The following is an 18,308-nucleotide window of genomic DNA, read 5'->3' on the forward strand; positions in this document are numbered from 1 at the left end:
ATGATTATCAAGTACATGAGCTTTTGGAACCGTATAAGCCCATACTTGAAATGTTATTTGTAAAAGTGACTAACATTTTGCGATATTCTTGTGTTAGTCCAATCAAAGTTATCCAGTCTGCAAAAAAAAAAAAAAAAAAAATTCGCCAAGATCAAGATAGATATCTAAAACTCTGTACTACAAGTTTACATGAGTAAAATCAGTCTATTGTATTAACAGATCTATCTAGTCTGAAAAATAAAGTATACACCCTAAATCTAATTTTGATTTGTGGTTACCTTATACAACACATCAAAACTCTTTTGAGCTTGAGTATCCTATGTAAACTATTCTATTTTCCTGAAAAGTTTTCCAGTTATTATACCTTTAAGTGAACCAACCTGAAAATTAAAGAAGTATTGTACATAAGCCTTTCAGAACACATAGCTCCCTTCTTCACATCCTTTTTTACAGACCTACACAGTCACAAAAGTTCATTTGTAACATCCATGTGCAATTTTCCTGTTGGATCATTGACAGGTATCACATGCTGCAAGACAATCTAGTTTTCTCCAGCATCAATAAGTATCAGCAGTCTGATTACAGTTTGAAACAAAAAAATTGAATATTAGGATAAGCTTTTTTTGAGTTCCTGAGTCAATTAGAAATCTAATTAATATGAGGGCAATTTCAGTGAAGATGTGCAAATCTAAACCTTTATTTATATACTACCTGTGAGTGTTGTTGAGCTGCTGTTGCTAATGGTTGATGCTGGTGTTGCTGGCCCAATATCCTCATCTAGTTTCAGCTGCCGCTCCACAGGCTGCTCTGGAATTGACTGGTATACCCCTTCTCGTGACTCAAATGTAGATGACATTGCCATTTCTTGCTGCCTCTTCTGGGCATTTCCTTCATCCTCCGTTGAGATGGCAAATCGAGGCATATCAGCCATTGCTGAGCAACGTCGTCTGGCAGTCAAAGGGGGGCTAGAGTCACTCTCCGTATGTGATGATTCAGAGAGAGACAAACGTTTGCGGAGACTGCAGAAGGAGTGAACATCAAGTTACAAGTCAAACTATACAAAGCCAAACATTTTGTTCCCTTTTATAATATGGTTGAAATGGGGTGAGGAATACAAAATTCAAACAAGTAGATATCCACACTGGAAGGTCAGATCATAAGAAAGAGCTTTTATTCAAAACCAAGTAGTCCAACTGAAAAAGGTCTTATTCAGCAATCAGCAGTCCCCCGACACGATTGTGTTTCACAATCAGCTGCATCGGGAGCGACATGGAATCGCAGTAATTCAACATATGAAAGACTGCTGGCAATTAAAGTTAGCAGCTGGCAGCCTGCAATCATGGGTTCCATTCTTGCTGTGCATTTTGCAATGCCCCAACCTATTTCTCAGCTTGGTATTTTGGGCTTTGAACCTGCAAGTTTCTTGCTCCCAACCAGGAATTTTTCGACAGTAACTTTAAAACAAGCGTGCAGGTGCCCATGCACATGCATATGGGTGCGCGAGTGGACATACACTGAAATGTTAAATTATGCACGTAACTGTGCGAGTACGATTTAAAATACGCCTATAATGCGTAAGTGTACTTCAAATTTCAAGCTGTTACTTGAGCAAACATACTTCTTCCTTAGGACTTTGAAAGCTTTAATGTGTGCTGGTAAGTGGAATTTAAAACATGCTTGTGTGAAGGCCATTCCCAGTTTTACCAAGCAGTCCACCAGTTTGCCCAGTCTATCTCGCGGTCATGCAGACTCCTCTGCTTCTTCAGCTTGTACTCCCACCCAGTTGACTCAGACCACTCACCCTGTCATGTTAGGCCTAAAACGTGATTTCAGAGATTTACATCTCAGCAGTAAATATATGTGGCTAACAAGCTGCTGCACGCTGTGGCTTTAAAATATAGATTTACACTTGTAACTGTTGGCCCCGTCCCTTTTCCACTCCCTTTTTTTTTTAGCTCGCGCATGCGCATATATGCAAGTAATTAGTGGCTTTTAAAATCTGATTTGCTCACATGTGGCCCACATACGCGCATATACAGACTTTTTAGTGCAAGCAACGCTGTTAAAATTCGTCCTTTAATGAGGAGCTAAAGAAGCATTCCCCTAGCTGTGATAGTAGGAGAATCCTATCGATTTTATCCTTAATACTTCACCCTGTCGCAGCCCTGAATCTAACCACTAGGTGTCACTGATGTGCAGTGACTGTGAATGCAGGATCTCCAACCTTGGTTTACACAGGGTACAGATGATCTAATCTGAGAATTGAACCCAGATTCTCTGTCATCAAGCTGACCCAAGCAAAATCTATTCTTACATTTATTCAGTTGGCAGTTAAACCAAGCAGAATTACTAAGATTTTTATTTTACTAATTTTATTTTTGAGCAAAAATGTTCATTATATGCTACCACTCCCCCCTTATACATCTACAGAAATCAGATATGCTGCTGTGCTGATTCTCATCAGAACTCACATATAGAAAAAGGCATTAAAATGATTAATATATGAGAAAAATTCATCAATTTGGCATTCGTGGATGGTCAGAAAGCAATATTGATACAGTGGATAGAAAAAACACCCCACATGGATCTCTATGGTTTTCTAATTCTAATTATCATTAATGTAATAAAATGGGATAGACTCTTATGGAGTACACTATAAAGACAAAATATAACCAGTTTATATGAACCAGAGGGTTTTATATATAGAATTCCAGTGGACTCACTCGGAAGTATTTATGGAATCTTTGAATATACAACTTGACTGACATTGGGAAAAAGGAGAGAACAAACAGAAAACAAGGGTAGTATTGGTGGTTAAGTACAATGCCATAGATTTGAATGAATAAAAAGTGTGAATGTAAGAGAACTTGAAATATCAGCAGGGTCAAAAGATAAAATATTCATTACTTATTATGGGTATAATTTTGTCACTGCCCGCACTTGTGCAAAGTCCATGGGATATCTTTTACCCACAGACTTTACACTAATTTTCAAAGTGAAATATACACACATACTTCATGTTGAAAAGTAACTAGGAAAATTGGCCACACACATTCATACTTGATAATTTGGGTGGGTAGAGAAAAATTCAAATATATGCATGTAAGCAGGGACAAATTTTGGATTTTGGTGCTTTCACCCCCATTTCCTGTAAGGGGCTGTTACAGGGTAGCAGATAGTTCATATATGAAACAAATGAAATATTTGAAAAAAAGAGATACAGAAGAATCATTTTGAGAATAAAGACGGTGGCCATAAAAAGGTATAATCACAGAGTGGTTATTTCATATATATGGCTACCGCACATAAGAACACAGTAGGGAGTTCCCTATACATGGTTAGTAGTTGATGATCTTTTTAGGTGGGAACTGAGGTTTGGTTGTTGGAAGTTAACTCTGGGGCTGTTTTTATTTTTGTCAAGATTTTATGAATGAGCACTGGAGTAAGTGCACGTTATAAATACTCTAAATAAATAAATGTGATTCAAGCTAGAAGAAAAGCATGGCAAATTTGATAAAAAAAGCTTAATTACTGTAACTTACTGCTGGAAACACATGCAAGCATCACATTGACACACATAAATCGGTTCGCTGAAAATTAGACTTGGAGAAGGAGAACAGAGGTCACTATTCAGATAGCCAGCGAGTGAGTAAGTTATTTAGGTAAAGATATGCATGCAACTTTATTTGGATATTAAGTCAGGTAAATCTGCTACTGAATATATCCAAATAAAGTTATGTGCATAATTTTATTCAGATAGCTTTACATAAGAACATAAGGTATTGCCATACTGGGTCAGACCAAGGGACCATAAAGCCCAGCATCCTGTTTCCAACAGTGATCAATGCAAGTCACAAGTACCTGCCAAGTACCCAAACATTAGATAGATCACAAGCTACTAATGTTTATTAATTAAAGTCATAACAGTTTATGGATTTATCATCTAGGAACTTATCCAAACCTTTTTAAAGTCTAGTTACACTAACTGCTGTAACCACATCTTCTGGTAATGAATTCCAGAGCTTAACTATGCGCTGAGTGAAAAAGAATTTTCTTTGATTTGTTTTAAATGAGCTACTTGCTAACTTCAAGGAATGCCCCCTGCTCCTTCTAATATCAAGCAGGCCGATACAGTAAAGTGCGCTTCAGTGGAGCGCACTGTTAGCCCGGGTTTGGACGTGCTAGCTTTACCCCTTATACAGTAAGGGGTAATACCCCTTATACAGTAAGGGGTAATAGCGCGTCAAACGCGCGGCCAACCCCCCCCCCCCCCCCCCGAAACTAATAGCGCCCGCAACATGCAAATGCATGTTGATGGGCCTATTAGACATTCCCGCGCGATACAGAAAGCAAAATGTGCAGCGAAGCCACACATTTTACTTTCAAAAATTAACGCCTGCCCAAAGGCAGGCGCTTATTTCGGCTGGCACCGGGGAAGTGTACAGAAAAGCAGAAAAAACTACTTTTCTGTACACCCTCCGACTTAATATCATAGCGATATTAAGTCAGAGGCCCCAAAAATAAAAAAAAATTTTAAATTAAAAAAAAAATATTTTTAAATGTGCCCGCAGCCCGCGGGTCAGAAGACGGACACTCAATTATGCCGGTGACCGTTTTCCAAACCTGAGGCTGTCAGCGGGCTCGAGAACAGACGCCGGAAAAATTGAGCATCAGCTGTCAAACCCGCTGACAGCCACCGCTTCTGTCAAAAAGGAGGCGCTAGGGACGCGCTAGTCCTACCGCCTCCTGTTACCGTGGGCCCTCATTTAAATACATGATCACGCGCCCAGGAGAGTGGGCGCTCGCATCGGAGCACCGGCTCTCCGGGGATTTTACTGTATCGGTCTGTGAGAGAGCAAATAACCAATTTACATTAACTTATTAAGTCCTTCCATGATTTTGTAGACTTCTATCAAATCCCCCCTCAGTCATCTCTTTTCCAAACTGAACAGCCCTAACTTCTTTAGCCTTTCCTCATAGGATGCCCCTTATTTTGGTCAGCTCATTTTTTGACCAGATCTATGCACTTTAGTCAGACAGCACTCACTTGTAAAGTTTAGTCCCACTCACAGTGCTCTCTCTTTTTATCTGGATAAACTCTGTGCACAAAGCACATCTGCTCAGTCAGGGAAAATATTCAAATCTCAGCATTTGTCCAGCTAACTCGAAAAGTTAACAGGATAAATTCTTTGAATATCAATCTCACAGTTTTTAATGCAAAAGGTCTAAAAATGTAAGAAACTATATCAGAACAAAAAACAATAAAGATGAGGTGCAGACAAGCTAATATTTTGAACAGCATTGATAATAGTGCAATTTTAAAAAAATGACAAAAGAGAAGAACAGCAGATTTGCCTGCTTTGCCCCAACATATTTTGTGCCTTTGCTTACATTTCAGGGGACCCAACCATCCAGGTGCGGTCACGGTGTTTCAGGCCACTGAGGCTATCCAATTTGTCTTCTTTTTCCTCGCTCAGACTGCGCTTTGTTGGTGGGGGAGTTTTTCTCTCTTCATTTAGGGAAAGACGTTCCATGCTGCTATAAACCTGTGCGTACAAAAACGTATGTCTAGTAACCTTCAGAAATGATCAGTAGCAGTGGTAGTAGTGGTAGGAACAGCCTGAAGTCTGGCTGTGCTGAGCACATGAAAAACGATGTGACAGGTGAGGAGACAAGATGTACAAATTCGTGCATGATTTGTTTTTAAGGGGCAGAAAAAAAGGACACTGTTCAGGATCCCACTGAAATGTACTGAAACAAGGTAACATGCAGAAAGGAGAACATGTTAAATGCATTTTTGGCTGGTAAGGTGAGATTTAGTCAGTTATGGATTTGGTTTGGATGTACAATTTGTGCAATATCTACAACAGGAACCAGTGGCATAATATCTTTAAAAACATTTCCTAACTACCCTCCTGGTTAAACTGGAGTTCCAAGGCGATGCAGAAACTAAAATTTCAATTCTAACAATACACATATACAGCAACAAATACACTAAAAACATAAAAGTTAATCAGCCCAAAAGGCACAGCATCCCCAAAAGTAATCACATGAATAAATCCAGCAGCAATAGGCTTCAAACAGAAAAAAAACCATGTTTTTACTTTTCTCATAAAGCTAAATAATTAATTGCGGACCTAATGTAAATGGGGAGTTTATTCCAAAGTCCAGCTGCTGAAAACATTCTGGCATGTAGTCCAGATTTTCTAATTATCTTACAGGAAGGCACCATTGGCAAAAAAGACTGTATATAACACAGCTCACGACCGGTGCAATTTCCCTCTTAAATAAGGTGGCCCAGTCCCAGGCAAATGCTTGAAAGTCAGAGTTAGAATCTTAAACTGGCAACTAATGTAAAGACTGTAATAATGGAGCAGCCACATTCTGGACCACTTGAAGCCTGCCCATCAGTCTCAAAGGGAGGCTGATGAGCAATCTATTATAATAGTCCAGATGTGACAGAACTAACTCCTGAACCATTGACAGAAAGGGTTTTGTCTAAAAAAAAAAAACTGCAAATGACGTATTAGATGTATTTTAAAGTAAGTTGATTGGATCATTTGTGTACCCTAATTTCTTCAGAGAAAAAGCAGAGTTGGTTATCTGTAACAGGTGTTCTCCAAGGACAGAAGGATGTCAGTCCTCACAAGTGGGTGATCATCCAAAGGAGCCTAGCCTGGAAATTTTATGTCAAAGTTTCCTCCAAAACTCAATAAAAACCTGGAAAGTGTTTTGGTGCCGACATGTTGTTACCCTTGCATGTGACTGGTAAACTGCTGACTTCAAAGCACACCTGTTAAAGGTAAACATCTTTGCTAAATCTTTTTCAGCTAAAATAATTAAGATTACATAATCAGAATACTTCTCACTGAGAGTACTTCCCTTACTACAGTATATTAGTTCTATATTTTATAATGTAGGCTTATAATGGGATCATTTCTCACAACACCTCTGAACAGGGGATTTTCCATATGAATTTGGTATATCCAAATGGAACCAACACTAATATTGAGTGGTGTCAGCTTTTCTAATTTGTGACATCTTATTTGACAGCAGTCAAGCATATTACACAACTGTGATGTAATCATATTTAGGCACTACATTTGAAACGTCAGAACGCCGCAGCGTGGCACAGCACTTGGATGATTTGAACAAAGCTATTTTACTCTGAATGTAATTTTTGGTGAATATGTTCAAACAAGAGCTAGTAACTGTATCCAATGTGGTGCCAATTTTACTTATGTTAAAATTCTTCTTTATGCAGAAAGACACCGAAACCGCTGATATGCTTATCCCAAATGCAGAGCACACTTGAATCATAATGTTGTGTCAGGTGATATGTAATTTTTACTGCTGCCGCTGCCCCTGGACAGAGAATTCTCCATAAAAGGGAAGCAACTGTTTTACTTGCACACAGAGAAATTACTACTTACCTAATAATTTCCTTTTCTTTAATAAGGATAGGTGAATCCAAAACCAGTGGGTTATGCACCTCTACCAGCAGATGGAGACTTTGCAAAGCTGACATCACAGTTTATTTATTTCTGCAGTGACATCAGCATGCCAGTACTCCCTGGAACACACAGCCACACAGGAGAACAACAGCACCACCATCCGGCAGCCAAGGTGGGGAAGGTGGATTCACCTGTCCTTATTAAAGGAAATTAAATTATCAGTTAAGAAATAATTTCTCCTCTCTTAGAATATGGACAGGTGAATCCAAAACCAGTGGGATGTAACAAAGCTACTCCCAAACAGGGTGGGAGGCTGCCCGCAGTCCAGTCAAAACCGCATGTGCAAAGGTTGTTCCTCCTGGGCCTGCACATCCAGGCGATAATGCCTGGAAAAGGTACGTAAAGAGGACGACGTTGAAGATCAGCAAATGTTGACGGGAGACAACAACCTAACCTCTGCCCATGACACTGCCTGAGTCCTAGTGGAATGAGCCGTAACCTGACTAGGCAACGGATGCTCAGCATCCACATATGTGGTCGTGACTACCTCCTTAATCCAGCGGGTTATTGTTGCCCGCAATGCCGGCTCACCCTGTTTACTCCCATCATGGAATATAAACAGCCGCTCCACCTTCCTGAGAGGTTCAGAAACCTCTAAATACCTCAAGACATCCAAGGGCCATAACAGGCGATAGTCCTCTGCATCTCTTTTCCTGTCCAGAGATGGCAGGGAAATAGACTGATTTAAGTGAAACTCCAAGACCACTTTTGGCAAAAACGAAGGAACAGTATACAGCTGTATTGCCCCTGGAGTCACTGGTAGAAACAGTTCCCGGCAAGACAAGGCCTGTAGTCTGGATACTCGACGCACAGAACAAATTGCCACAAGAAACACTGTTTTTAAGGTTAGTAACCTCAAGGAAAGGTTATGCATCCATCAAAAAGTAGGGCCTGCTAAAAAATCCAAAACTAGATTAAGACTCCATAAGGGTACCAGTAACCATAAGGGAGGAGAAGATGCTTCACTTCTTTCAAGAAGTGGACCATATCTGGATGAACCAACAATGGCCTACCTTACCGTGTAAACAGGCAAGAGCCACCACCTGTACCTTTAAGGAATTAAGGGCCAACCCTTTACTCAAGCCATCCTGCAAAAATACCAAAATGAGTGGGATCTGAACCAAACGAGGAAGAACCCCCTTGATCCGCACACCAAGCTTCAAACACTTGACAAACCCACAAATAGGCTAAGGAAGTGGAGAACTTTCTCGCTCATAGCAAGATGGCAATCACTGCAGCAGAATATCCACGCTTCAGCAACCGAGTACTCTCAAGGGAAATATCGTAAATCGATTTGGATTTTCGTGACGAACAGGCCCCTGCCATAGCAGATCCCTGTGCGCCAGAAACCAGAGAGGAGAGTCTACCAGGAGCCTTCGCAGATCTACATACCACGGTCTCCTGGGCCAATCTGGAACCACCAGAAGCATCATCCCCCTATGAATCTCGATCCTCCGAATCATCCTGTCCAGCATGGGCCATGAGGGAAAAGCAAACAGCCAATCCTGCATGAGGGCATCAATGCCCAAGGACTTTGAATCTCTCCTGCGACTGAAGAATCGAGGAACCTTCACATTGCAAGAAGTCGCCAGCAGGTCCAGAAACAAAGGTCCCAGCAATCGACTATTAGCTGAAACACCTGGATCCAGACTCTGTCTGCTGAGAAAGTTCGCCCTTACAATGTCTTTTCCTGCAATGTTTGAGGCTGAGATCTTCTAAAGATGCACTTCCGCTCATTCCATAAGTTGGGCTATTTTCCTGCGACACTTGCTGGCTCTTGGTTCCTCCTGCTGATTGATGTAAGCCACTGTAGTTGCACTGTCCGACATTATCTGGACCACGCGACCTACAATCTGTAGCTGAACCGCAAGCATGCCAACTGGACCGCAAGGGCTTCCGGCTGATTGGTGTTCCAGAGAGACTCTTCCACACTCCAGCACCTTGTGCTGTCAGCTCCTGAAAGTGAGCTCCAAAATCCTGGAGGCTCGCATCTGTCATGAGTACTAGCCAGTCCGGTGATCTTAGGGAGACCCCCTTTCTTAGTTGATCCGCTTTTAACCATCACTATACCTAAGAGCAGACTGCCATCGGCAGGTGGAGTTGAATCACATAGTCTTGAGACTGTGGGTTCCACAAGACAGCAGAGTGCACTGAAGAGGACGTGTATGTGCCCTCACCCATGGCACCACATACAGGGTTCGCCACCATCAATCCAAGCACCTGAAGATAGGACCAAACTGTCAAGCGTATTGTGTTCATCAAACGCACCTGCGCCATCAGCTTCTGAATACGGCCCTCTGGTAGGACACCCTACCCTGTTGTGTGTTGAACTGAACACTGAGATACTGTAGCTACTGTGATGGCTGAAGATTGCTCTTGGCCAGGTTCATGACCCAACCCAGGTCCTGCAACAAGAAGATCACCTTGCGCGAGACCCGGAGGCTCTCTTCCAGACTGTTGGCCCAAATCAGCCAGTCGTCCAAGTACGGGTGTACCAGGATCCTATCTTTTCTTAACTCCACTGCCACCACACCATAACTTTGGAAAAGGTTCTTGGCATGGTGGCCAAATCAAAAGGCAGCACTCGAAATTGATGATGCCTCCCAAAACCTCAAAATGCAGAAACTGTTGATGCTCTAGTCAGATAAGAATATGTAGGTACGCCTCGGACAGATTCAGAGACATCAGGAACTCCCCAGACTGTACTGCTATTATCACTGAGCACAAGGTTTCCATGCGAAAACAAGTCACAAGCAAATGACGGTTGTCTCCTTTGAGATCCAGGATGGAACGAAAAAAGCTCTCCTTCTTGGGCACAATGAAATAAATTGAATATTGGCCTGTATTTTCTTGAGATGTGGGCAGTGGAACCACAGCCCGCAGGCTGAGGAGTCTTGACAACATACACTCCACTACCTGTCTCTTCTGCGGAGAGTTGCAGGGAGACTCCATGAACACGTCCCAAGGAATACTGCAAAATTACAGCGTATAGCTATCCCTTATCACCTCCAGAACCCACTGGTCTGTCGTGATCTTGAACCACCTCCAATAAAAAAGAGAGAGGCAACCTCCTATCTCCTGATCCCGGAGATGCTCCACTACCTGAGCCTGCCTGGGACGAAAGGACTGAGATCTACCCAAAGGTCGAGTCTTCTGAAAGGCCACTCTTCTGTAGGGTCGAAAATGTCTGAACCCCCTAATACAATCTCTCGTGCTGAAGGATCGCGGCACCTGTTTCCTATCCTCTGGTAATCGAAAATCAGGGACTTACACCACTTATTGGCCATGTCCTCCAGCTCACTCCCAAATAAGAGCGAGCCTTTAAAGGGCAACTTTGAAAGGTTAGACTTCAAGGATATATTGGCTGATCAATTTCTCAGCCATAGCTGATGCTTAGATGCTACTACTAAAGCCACCATTCTGGCTGAAGTGCGGACCAAATCAAAGCCCACATCTGTCAGAAAGGCGGCTTGCTGGTTCCATCCATCACTGCCCTGGAATTTACACCAGATTCATCGAACTCCTGAGAGAGCAGTAAACAAGAGTGAGCCATCAGGGAACAACAGGAAGCTATCTGCAAATTCATTGCCATTGCTTCAAAGGCCTTCTTAAGGATAGCCTCAATTCTCCTATTCTGCACATCATTCAAGGCTGCTCCCCCTTCTACAGGAATAATCGTCTGCTTAACAACAGCACATACAAGCGCATCCATTTTCGGAAAATGTAATTGCTCTCTCACAACTGGATTCAGGGGGTACAGTCCTTCCAAGACTCGTCCCCCCCTTAAAATTAGCTTCTGGAGTGTTCCATTCAAGATCAATTAATTCTTGAATGGCCTCCATAATAGGAAAGAAGCATAAGGCTTTACGCAAGGAAATCAAAATGGGATCTTTCTTTGGCTCAAACATGGATTCAGCCCCAGGTACTCCCAGTATCTTCAATGTCTGGAAAATCAGCCAATAACTCATCTCTATGAAAGAACCTCAACATAGTTCTATATGGCTCCATTCCCGCAGAATTTCCCCATCCTCCAAGGAAGTAAGGATCGGTCTCATCATCCTTGTCATCTGGGTTCCTATTGGGAAGACAGACTCCAGGTGTACTGATGCTTACCCGTAGCACCAGGTGTGCGGGATTTCACTGCTTATGATCCTGACTTAAGATTGGCCGGGGCCAGGGACTATGCCTGAAGGAAGGAGTACAGTTCTTGAAAACATTTTACCCAAGCAAAGGCAGAAGAACCCATGCCAAAACTAAGGAGCAACTGTCCTGTGCCCAGTGAACTACCTTCCCCCGCTGACGAATCAGTTAGGGGAGCTCCAAAATCAAGAAAATCCTTCTGGCAGCTCTTTATCCATTCCCGCACCAGGCTGGGAAGAACCAGGCTTAGTATAATCAGATGGAGGTAATTCTCCCCTGAGCATGCAAACAGCATTGATACAAATTAGAGGGAATGCCAGACTGAGATGCCCAGTGTGACAAACAACACATAGGGCAAGGCGCTTAGACTTCTTCACTATGGGTGCCATCAGTCTGCCAATATGCCTGCATGTGTGCACAAATGTTCACCCTGGTAGGCGTACTTATGCGCCTAACTAGGTGCCTAACTGGGCACACAACCAAACGCACAACGGTCTGTAGAGTTGGGCACACTAACACGCTTTGACAGAAAATGTTCGAAAACACTGTTGCGGCCTACCACGCAGTGAATAACACGAGCCTTAGAGGGGGGGCCTAGCTACAAGGGCTGCTCAACCTGCCAGGCTGTCCTCCCATCCCCTGAACTCCACAGAAGGGAACGACTGTCGAATTGCACACCAAATACGGAGACCGGGGGGGGGGGGGGGGGGGGGGGGGAATCCCTACTCAACTCCCCTTCTCTATATAATTTTTTTTTTTTAATTACCTTTTATCTGATCTCAGCCCATCCTGGCTGAGTACAAGGTCTGTGTCCTGCAGAGGGGGGGAAGGGCATAGACCTTCACCGCCATGCTCAGCTTCCTGCATCTGCTTGCTTTTCAGCTGTTTTATTTATTTATTTTTTACAGCTATGCCCATGGAGTTGAAAAACCTGGACCAAGACACTCATCTGAGGGACAATGGAAATCACCTCAGGGATTCTCAACTGAGGGAGGACCATAAGGGCTAATTAAATCTCCTTCTCCTTTTCTCCTTCTAAACTTAAAGCAATCCCCAGTAGGGAGATGCATGTCCGCCATCTGCTGGTGACAGAGAAAACTGGCAGACTGTTATTTATTGTATTTATTTAATATTTTTTATATACCGTCGCTCAAAAATCTATCGAAATGGTTTACAACAGATAAAATCAATAAAACATCATAAATTATAAAATTAACATAAAATTTAACTTAAAACTTAAAACTGTCATTCTCTACATAAAATATCTAATAGTCCTAAAATATTCCTAAAAACATAGCTCCTATCATGTCCTACATCACTCCAGGTTCTCCTTCAGTGTGTAAAACCTATAAATTCTTAGAAAAGAAAAAACTCCCATCCTTCCAGTCTACTTCTTCAATACCTCAAACATATCTAAAACTGTTAACCACTATAGGTTTTTTAAAATACTCAACAACTTTTCAAAAGACTAAAATTGGTCCCAATATTTACATCAGTATATTACATTATACTGTATAGGCTTTATTGAAGAACCAGGTCTTGAGTTCCCGCTTAAACTTCTTAAAGTTTGATTCTAGCCTCTGTGGAGTTGGAAGTGAGTTCCAAATTCCCGGGCCCGCCAAGGATAGCACTCTTTCTCTAACTTGATTAAGATGTGCTGACTGGACTGTTGCAGGAATATATATACTGTGATGCCAGCTTTGCTCCATCTCCATCTGTTGGTAGAGGTTCACCTGTCCGTTTGCTACAAAAGAAAAGTTTTAAAAAAAGGGCTTATATCAGGACTAACAATTAAATATGACCCAGGTGAGATGTGCATAAGTAAATAATCACTTGGCACACGTGGGTATTATGATGATCTGTAGCAGCAAACATTGAAGCGCTGTCGTCATAGTAAATTCATTGATAGATTTTGTTGAATGTTTTCTTGAATGCTAATTTTCATACTGTACACCAAATAATTATATATGCCCCTATCTCTTAGCTCGCTTACTCCTTTAACCCCCCCCACCCCTCCTTCCCTCTTATCCACCTCCACCCCCTCCCCATCCCATCCCCTCCCCTCCCTCTTCCAACTCTACACACTTGTCCTTCTAGGACATTGCTATTTTTATGAATATTCTGTATATATTGATACTCTATATATATTTGTAAATTTCTGTAAATTTTGTTCATAACGTTTTTTCTGATTATCTCTCGCCCTTATTTCCCCCCCTCTTTTGTTCTCATGTTAACTCGTTATATCTGTTTGATGTAAATCGCATCCTCATTTGTTTTCATGTTACTTCGTTATATCTGTTCGATGTAAAACGCCTTCCCAGGCGCCAATTTCAGTTACACTGTAAACCGATGTGATATCCCTGATGAACGTCGGTATATAAAAATCTTAAATAAATAAATAAAATAAAATAAATAAAATAAATATATATATATATATATACTCCATGAAAACAGACACACCACCCTATCAACCCATGAACGATCAACACAACCACGAAATCTACAATAGGCATCTAAGAATTTTTTCTATATAAACTTACCCACTATTACCTTCCCCATTGTTACCCAACATGATCTAGGAAATTCTATGTTAAAACCCTAATGTTACTATACTAATATTTTTGTCCTGTAAACCGTTATGATGGCAAAACCGAATACACGGTACACAAATCATGTTAAATAAATAACTAAATAAAATATATGAACAAAACTGCCTCGTACAAGACACATTAAGTAATAAAAATGTGTACATTCACTTGATGGGGTGACATCCATCTTATTAAATAGTCCAGTTTCTGGAATGGTCTGACATGAGTGAGGCAAGAGTGACAGAAACGAACTTTACCTTACTAAACCGTGGTGAACACGAGGAGAACTGTCTGATCTCCACACGATCATCGTCATTTGTATCTTCCTCCTCTTCAGAATCAACATGATGATACCGTTCAGAACGAGCTAAAAACCCAAGATACATGACACAAATGAAATAAAACAAAACGGCATATTTAATCCCAGGAATTCACTGGCTTTCTCCATAAGACTGCTTTTCAAAGAGAGGAAATATCAGCTACCATGCTATAGGGAACAAAAAAGGCTCCCCACCACCCAAAATTGTACAAAGCAGGTTTCAGTGCCTCAGAATTATTCTATAGATGTAAGGAAGAACCTGGGAACCAAGGCACATTTACTAAATGGCTGTGTTAAACTACATTTCTTCGCATCAGGAATAAGGGGTTGGATTGATATGGTTTTCCAACCATATATCCATAGATATATATATATATATATATGTGTGTGTGTGTGTATAGTTGGAGATATATAGATATAGATATATATCTATATAGCACCAAAGTCAGCATTCTAAATGATTTTTCAGATCATCATACCTTGCACAGTAGAATCTTTATAGGCAGAAATCCCATGTGTGATGGGAAAGAGTATAGCAATGGGGTGTTATACTATCATCCACCTTGCTGAAATGATCAGACGGACAATGAAATGCTAAAAGAAATTCGGAAAGCTAACAAATTGCAGTATGGTAATAATAGGAGATTTCAACTGCTGCAATACTGACTGGGTAAATTTAACATCAGGACATGCTAAAGAGGTCAAGTTTCTGAATGGAGCAATTGGTTCTAGAAGAGATGAGAGGGGGATCCATTTTAGATCTAATTCTTAGTGGAATGCAGGAATTGGTACAGAAGTAATGATGGTAGGGCCATTTGGCAACAATGTTTATAGCACAATTAATTTTACTTAATGACTGGAAGGGGACAATAGGTACATCTACAGCTCTAGCATTACATTTTCAAAAGGGAAACTGTGATAAAATGAGGAAAATAGAAAAAAACTGAAAGGTACGGCTACAAAGGTTAAGAGAGTACAACAGGCATTGTACATTGTTTAAAAATTCCATCTTAGAAGCCCAGTCCAGATTATTTCCATGCATTAAAAAGGTGAAAGGAAGGCCAAATGACTGCTGGCATGGTTAAAAGGCAAAATGAAAGAGGCTATTTTAGCCAAAACACTTTTCAAAAATTGGAAGGATCCATCTGAAGAAACTAGGAAAAAGCATAGCCCCGTATTGGCCTCGACATAGCCCCTTGTAATAAGTGTTATCCCAGGACAGCAGGATGTAGTCCTCACATATGGGTGATATCAGAGGATGGAGCCCTATTGCGGAAAACTTTCTTTCAAAGTTTCTAGAAACTTTTGACTGGCACTCTGAGCATGCCCAGCATGCCATGATATTCTCTGCCACAGAGGTCTCCCTTCAGTCTCGTATGTAGCAATAAGCTTTAGCAAAAATAAAATAAAATATATCGGACCCAACTCCGCGGGGTGGCGGTTGGGTTTTGTGAGGACTACATCCTGCTGTCCTGGGATAACACCTATTACAAGGTAAGCAATTTTGCTTTATCCCAGGACAAGCAGGATGCTAGTCCTCACATATAGGTGATATCAGAGGATGGAGCCCTATTGCGGAAAACTTTCTGTCAAAGTTTCTAGAAACTTTTGACTGGCACTCTGAGCATGCCCAGCATGCCATGATATTCTCTGCCACAGGGGTCTCCCTTCAGTCTCGTATGTAGCAATAAGCTTTAGCAAAAATAAAATAATAAAACATATCGGACCCAACTCCGCGGGGTGGCGGGAAGGTTTCGTGAGGACTACATCCTGCTGTCCTGGGATAACACCTATTACAAGGTAAGCAATTTTGCTTTATCCCAGGACAAGCAGGATGCTAGTCCTCACATAGGGTTGATTAGCAAGCCAGAGGCTGAGTCATTTTTATTTATTTTATTTATTTTTAATTTTTATATACCGACATTCTTACATCCGATGTAAATCATACCGGTTTACATTAAACAGAATAGCAGGAAATAAATTTCCATAGTCTAATACAATGAACATTTCTAATTAAAATTGTTAACAAGTGAAAAGAAAAGGCAAAGAATTGGAATAAAGGTTAAATTACAGAAAAATATAAAAGATTTTTTTTTTTTTTTTTTTAGAAGCACAAGGGTTGCACGAAGGGGTGCACAAAGGGGAGAGCCCCTTTGTTGCGCCCCTTCAGCGCGTGACGCATGGCGCACGGCGCCTGATGGTGAGGCGCTCTTCGACCGTCGCCGGGGTTCCCAGTGACGTCAGGGGGGGCGTGGTGAAGCAACACTGAAGTACTGTTGGTGAAAATGAGGCAGCCGAAGATCACAGCAAGTTGGATGTAGAAGGAGTTGGGATTATATTGGAAATAAGTTCTTCAAGACAGATTGTCCGTAGGCTGAATCTTGTCGTCCTTCTTTGTCCAAACAGTAATGAGCTGCAAAAGTGTGAAGAGAACGCCATGTTGCTGCTTTACATATGTCAAGAATTGGCACTGAACGATAGTGTGCTACTGAGGTTGACATTGCTCTTACTGAAAGCGCCTTTACTCGTCCTTGGAGAGGAAGGCCTGCTTTTTCATAGCAGAACTGTATGCAATCTGCTAGCCAATTGGAGAGAGCATGTTTACCCACTGCTTTACCCGGTTTGTTTGGATCAAAAGATACAAAAAGCTGAGTGGATTTCCTGTGGACTGCAGTGCGGTCTAAGTAAAATTCTAGCACATGCTTACAGTCCAAGGTATGTAAGGCCCGTTCTCCTTGGTGAGAATGGGGTCTTGGAAAGAATGTGGGTAAAACTATGGATTGGTTCAAGTGGAATTCTTTAACTACCTTGGGGAGGAATTTTGGATGTGTTTGGAGAACCACTCTGTCATGTAGGAATTTTGTATAGGGTGACAAGTGCTTGTAACTCACTAACCCTTCTAGCTGATGTAATGGCTATAAGGAAGATAGTCTTCCATGTGAGAAATTTAAGATCACAGGAAGTCATGGGTTCAAAAGGAGAACGCATGAGCCTTGTTAACACCAGATTAAGGTCCCATTCTGTGACAGGTGGCTGAATTTGGTGGTTTAAGGTGAATTAAACCTCTCATAAATCTGCTGACAAGAGGATGTATGGATATTGGTGCATCTCCCATCTTGTTATGGTAAGCTGAGATTGCACTTAGGTGTACTCTGACAGATGAAGTCTGGAGACCAGAATCTGAAAGATGGCATAAGTAGTCTAGTAGAGAAGTTGTGGGGCAGGAGAAAGGGTCAATGTTCTTTTGTGTGCACCACAAAGCAAACCTTTTCCATTTCGAAGAATAGTTCTTCCGTGTTGAAGGTTTACGTGAAGCTATAAGCACTTGAGAGACATTGGATGAAAGACTGAGTGGTTGTAAGATCAAGCTTTCAACATCCATGCTGTCAGGGATAGGGATTGAAGGTTGGGATGGCGCAACCGACCCTGATCCTGAGTTATGAGAGTGGGAGCTATACCCAGGCTAATTGGTTCTCTGATCGAGAGGTCTAGAAATATGGGAAACCATACTTGTCGAGGCCAATACAGGGCTATGAGTATCATGGACCCCTTGTCCTGTTGTAGCTTCACTAGAGTTTTGGTTATGAGCAGTATTGGAGGATACGTGTATAGAAGGCCTGAGTTCCAAGGCCGAGCAAAGGCGTCCTTGGCTGGCTGGTGTTTCTGTCTGTGCAGAGCGCAGAACTTGTCCACTCTGTGATTCAGGCGTGATGCAAAGTGGTCTATTGTTGGTTGCCCCCCAACGTT

The 18,308-nt window shown here is 41.7% G+C and overlaps 1 protein-coding gene across 1 annotated transcript in view; it reads right to left on the reverse strand.

The window, feature by feature from the left end:
* Positions 1-18,308, reverse strand: part of MAST2 (microtubule associated serine/threonine kinase 2) — a 360,153-nt gene that overhangs the window by 38,789 nt on the left and 303,056 nt on the right. The window contains 3 exon segments of the mRNA XM_029618685.1: positions 712-1,019; positions 5,392-5,546; positions 14,500-14,609. Coding sequence (XP_029474545.1) covers positions 712-1,019; positions 5,392-5,546; positions 14,500-14,609 — 573 coding nt within the window.

Source organism: Rhinatrema bivittatum, chromosome 10, assembly GCF_901001135.1.
Source record: "Rhinatrema bivittatum chromosome 10, aRhiBiv1.1, whole genome shotgun sequence".
Classification (NCBI taxonomy): Eukaryota; Metazoa; Chordata; class Amphibia; order Gymnophiona; family Rhinatrematidae; genus Rhinatrema; species Rhinatrema bivittatum.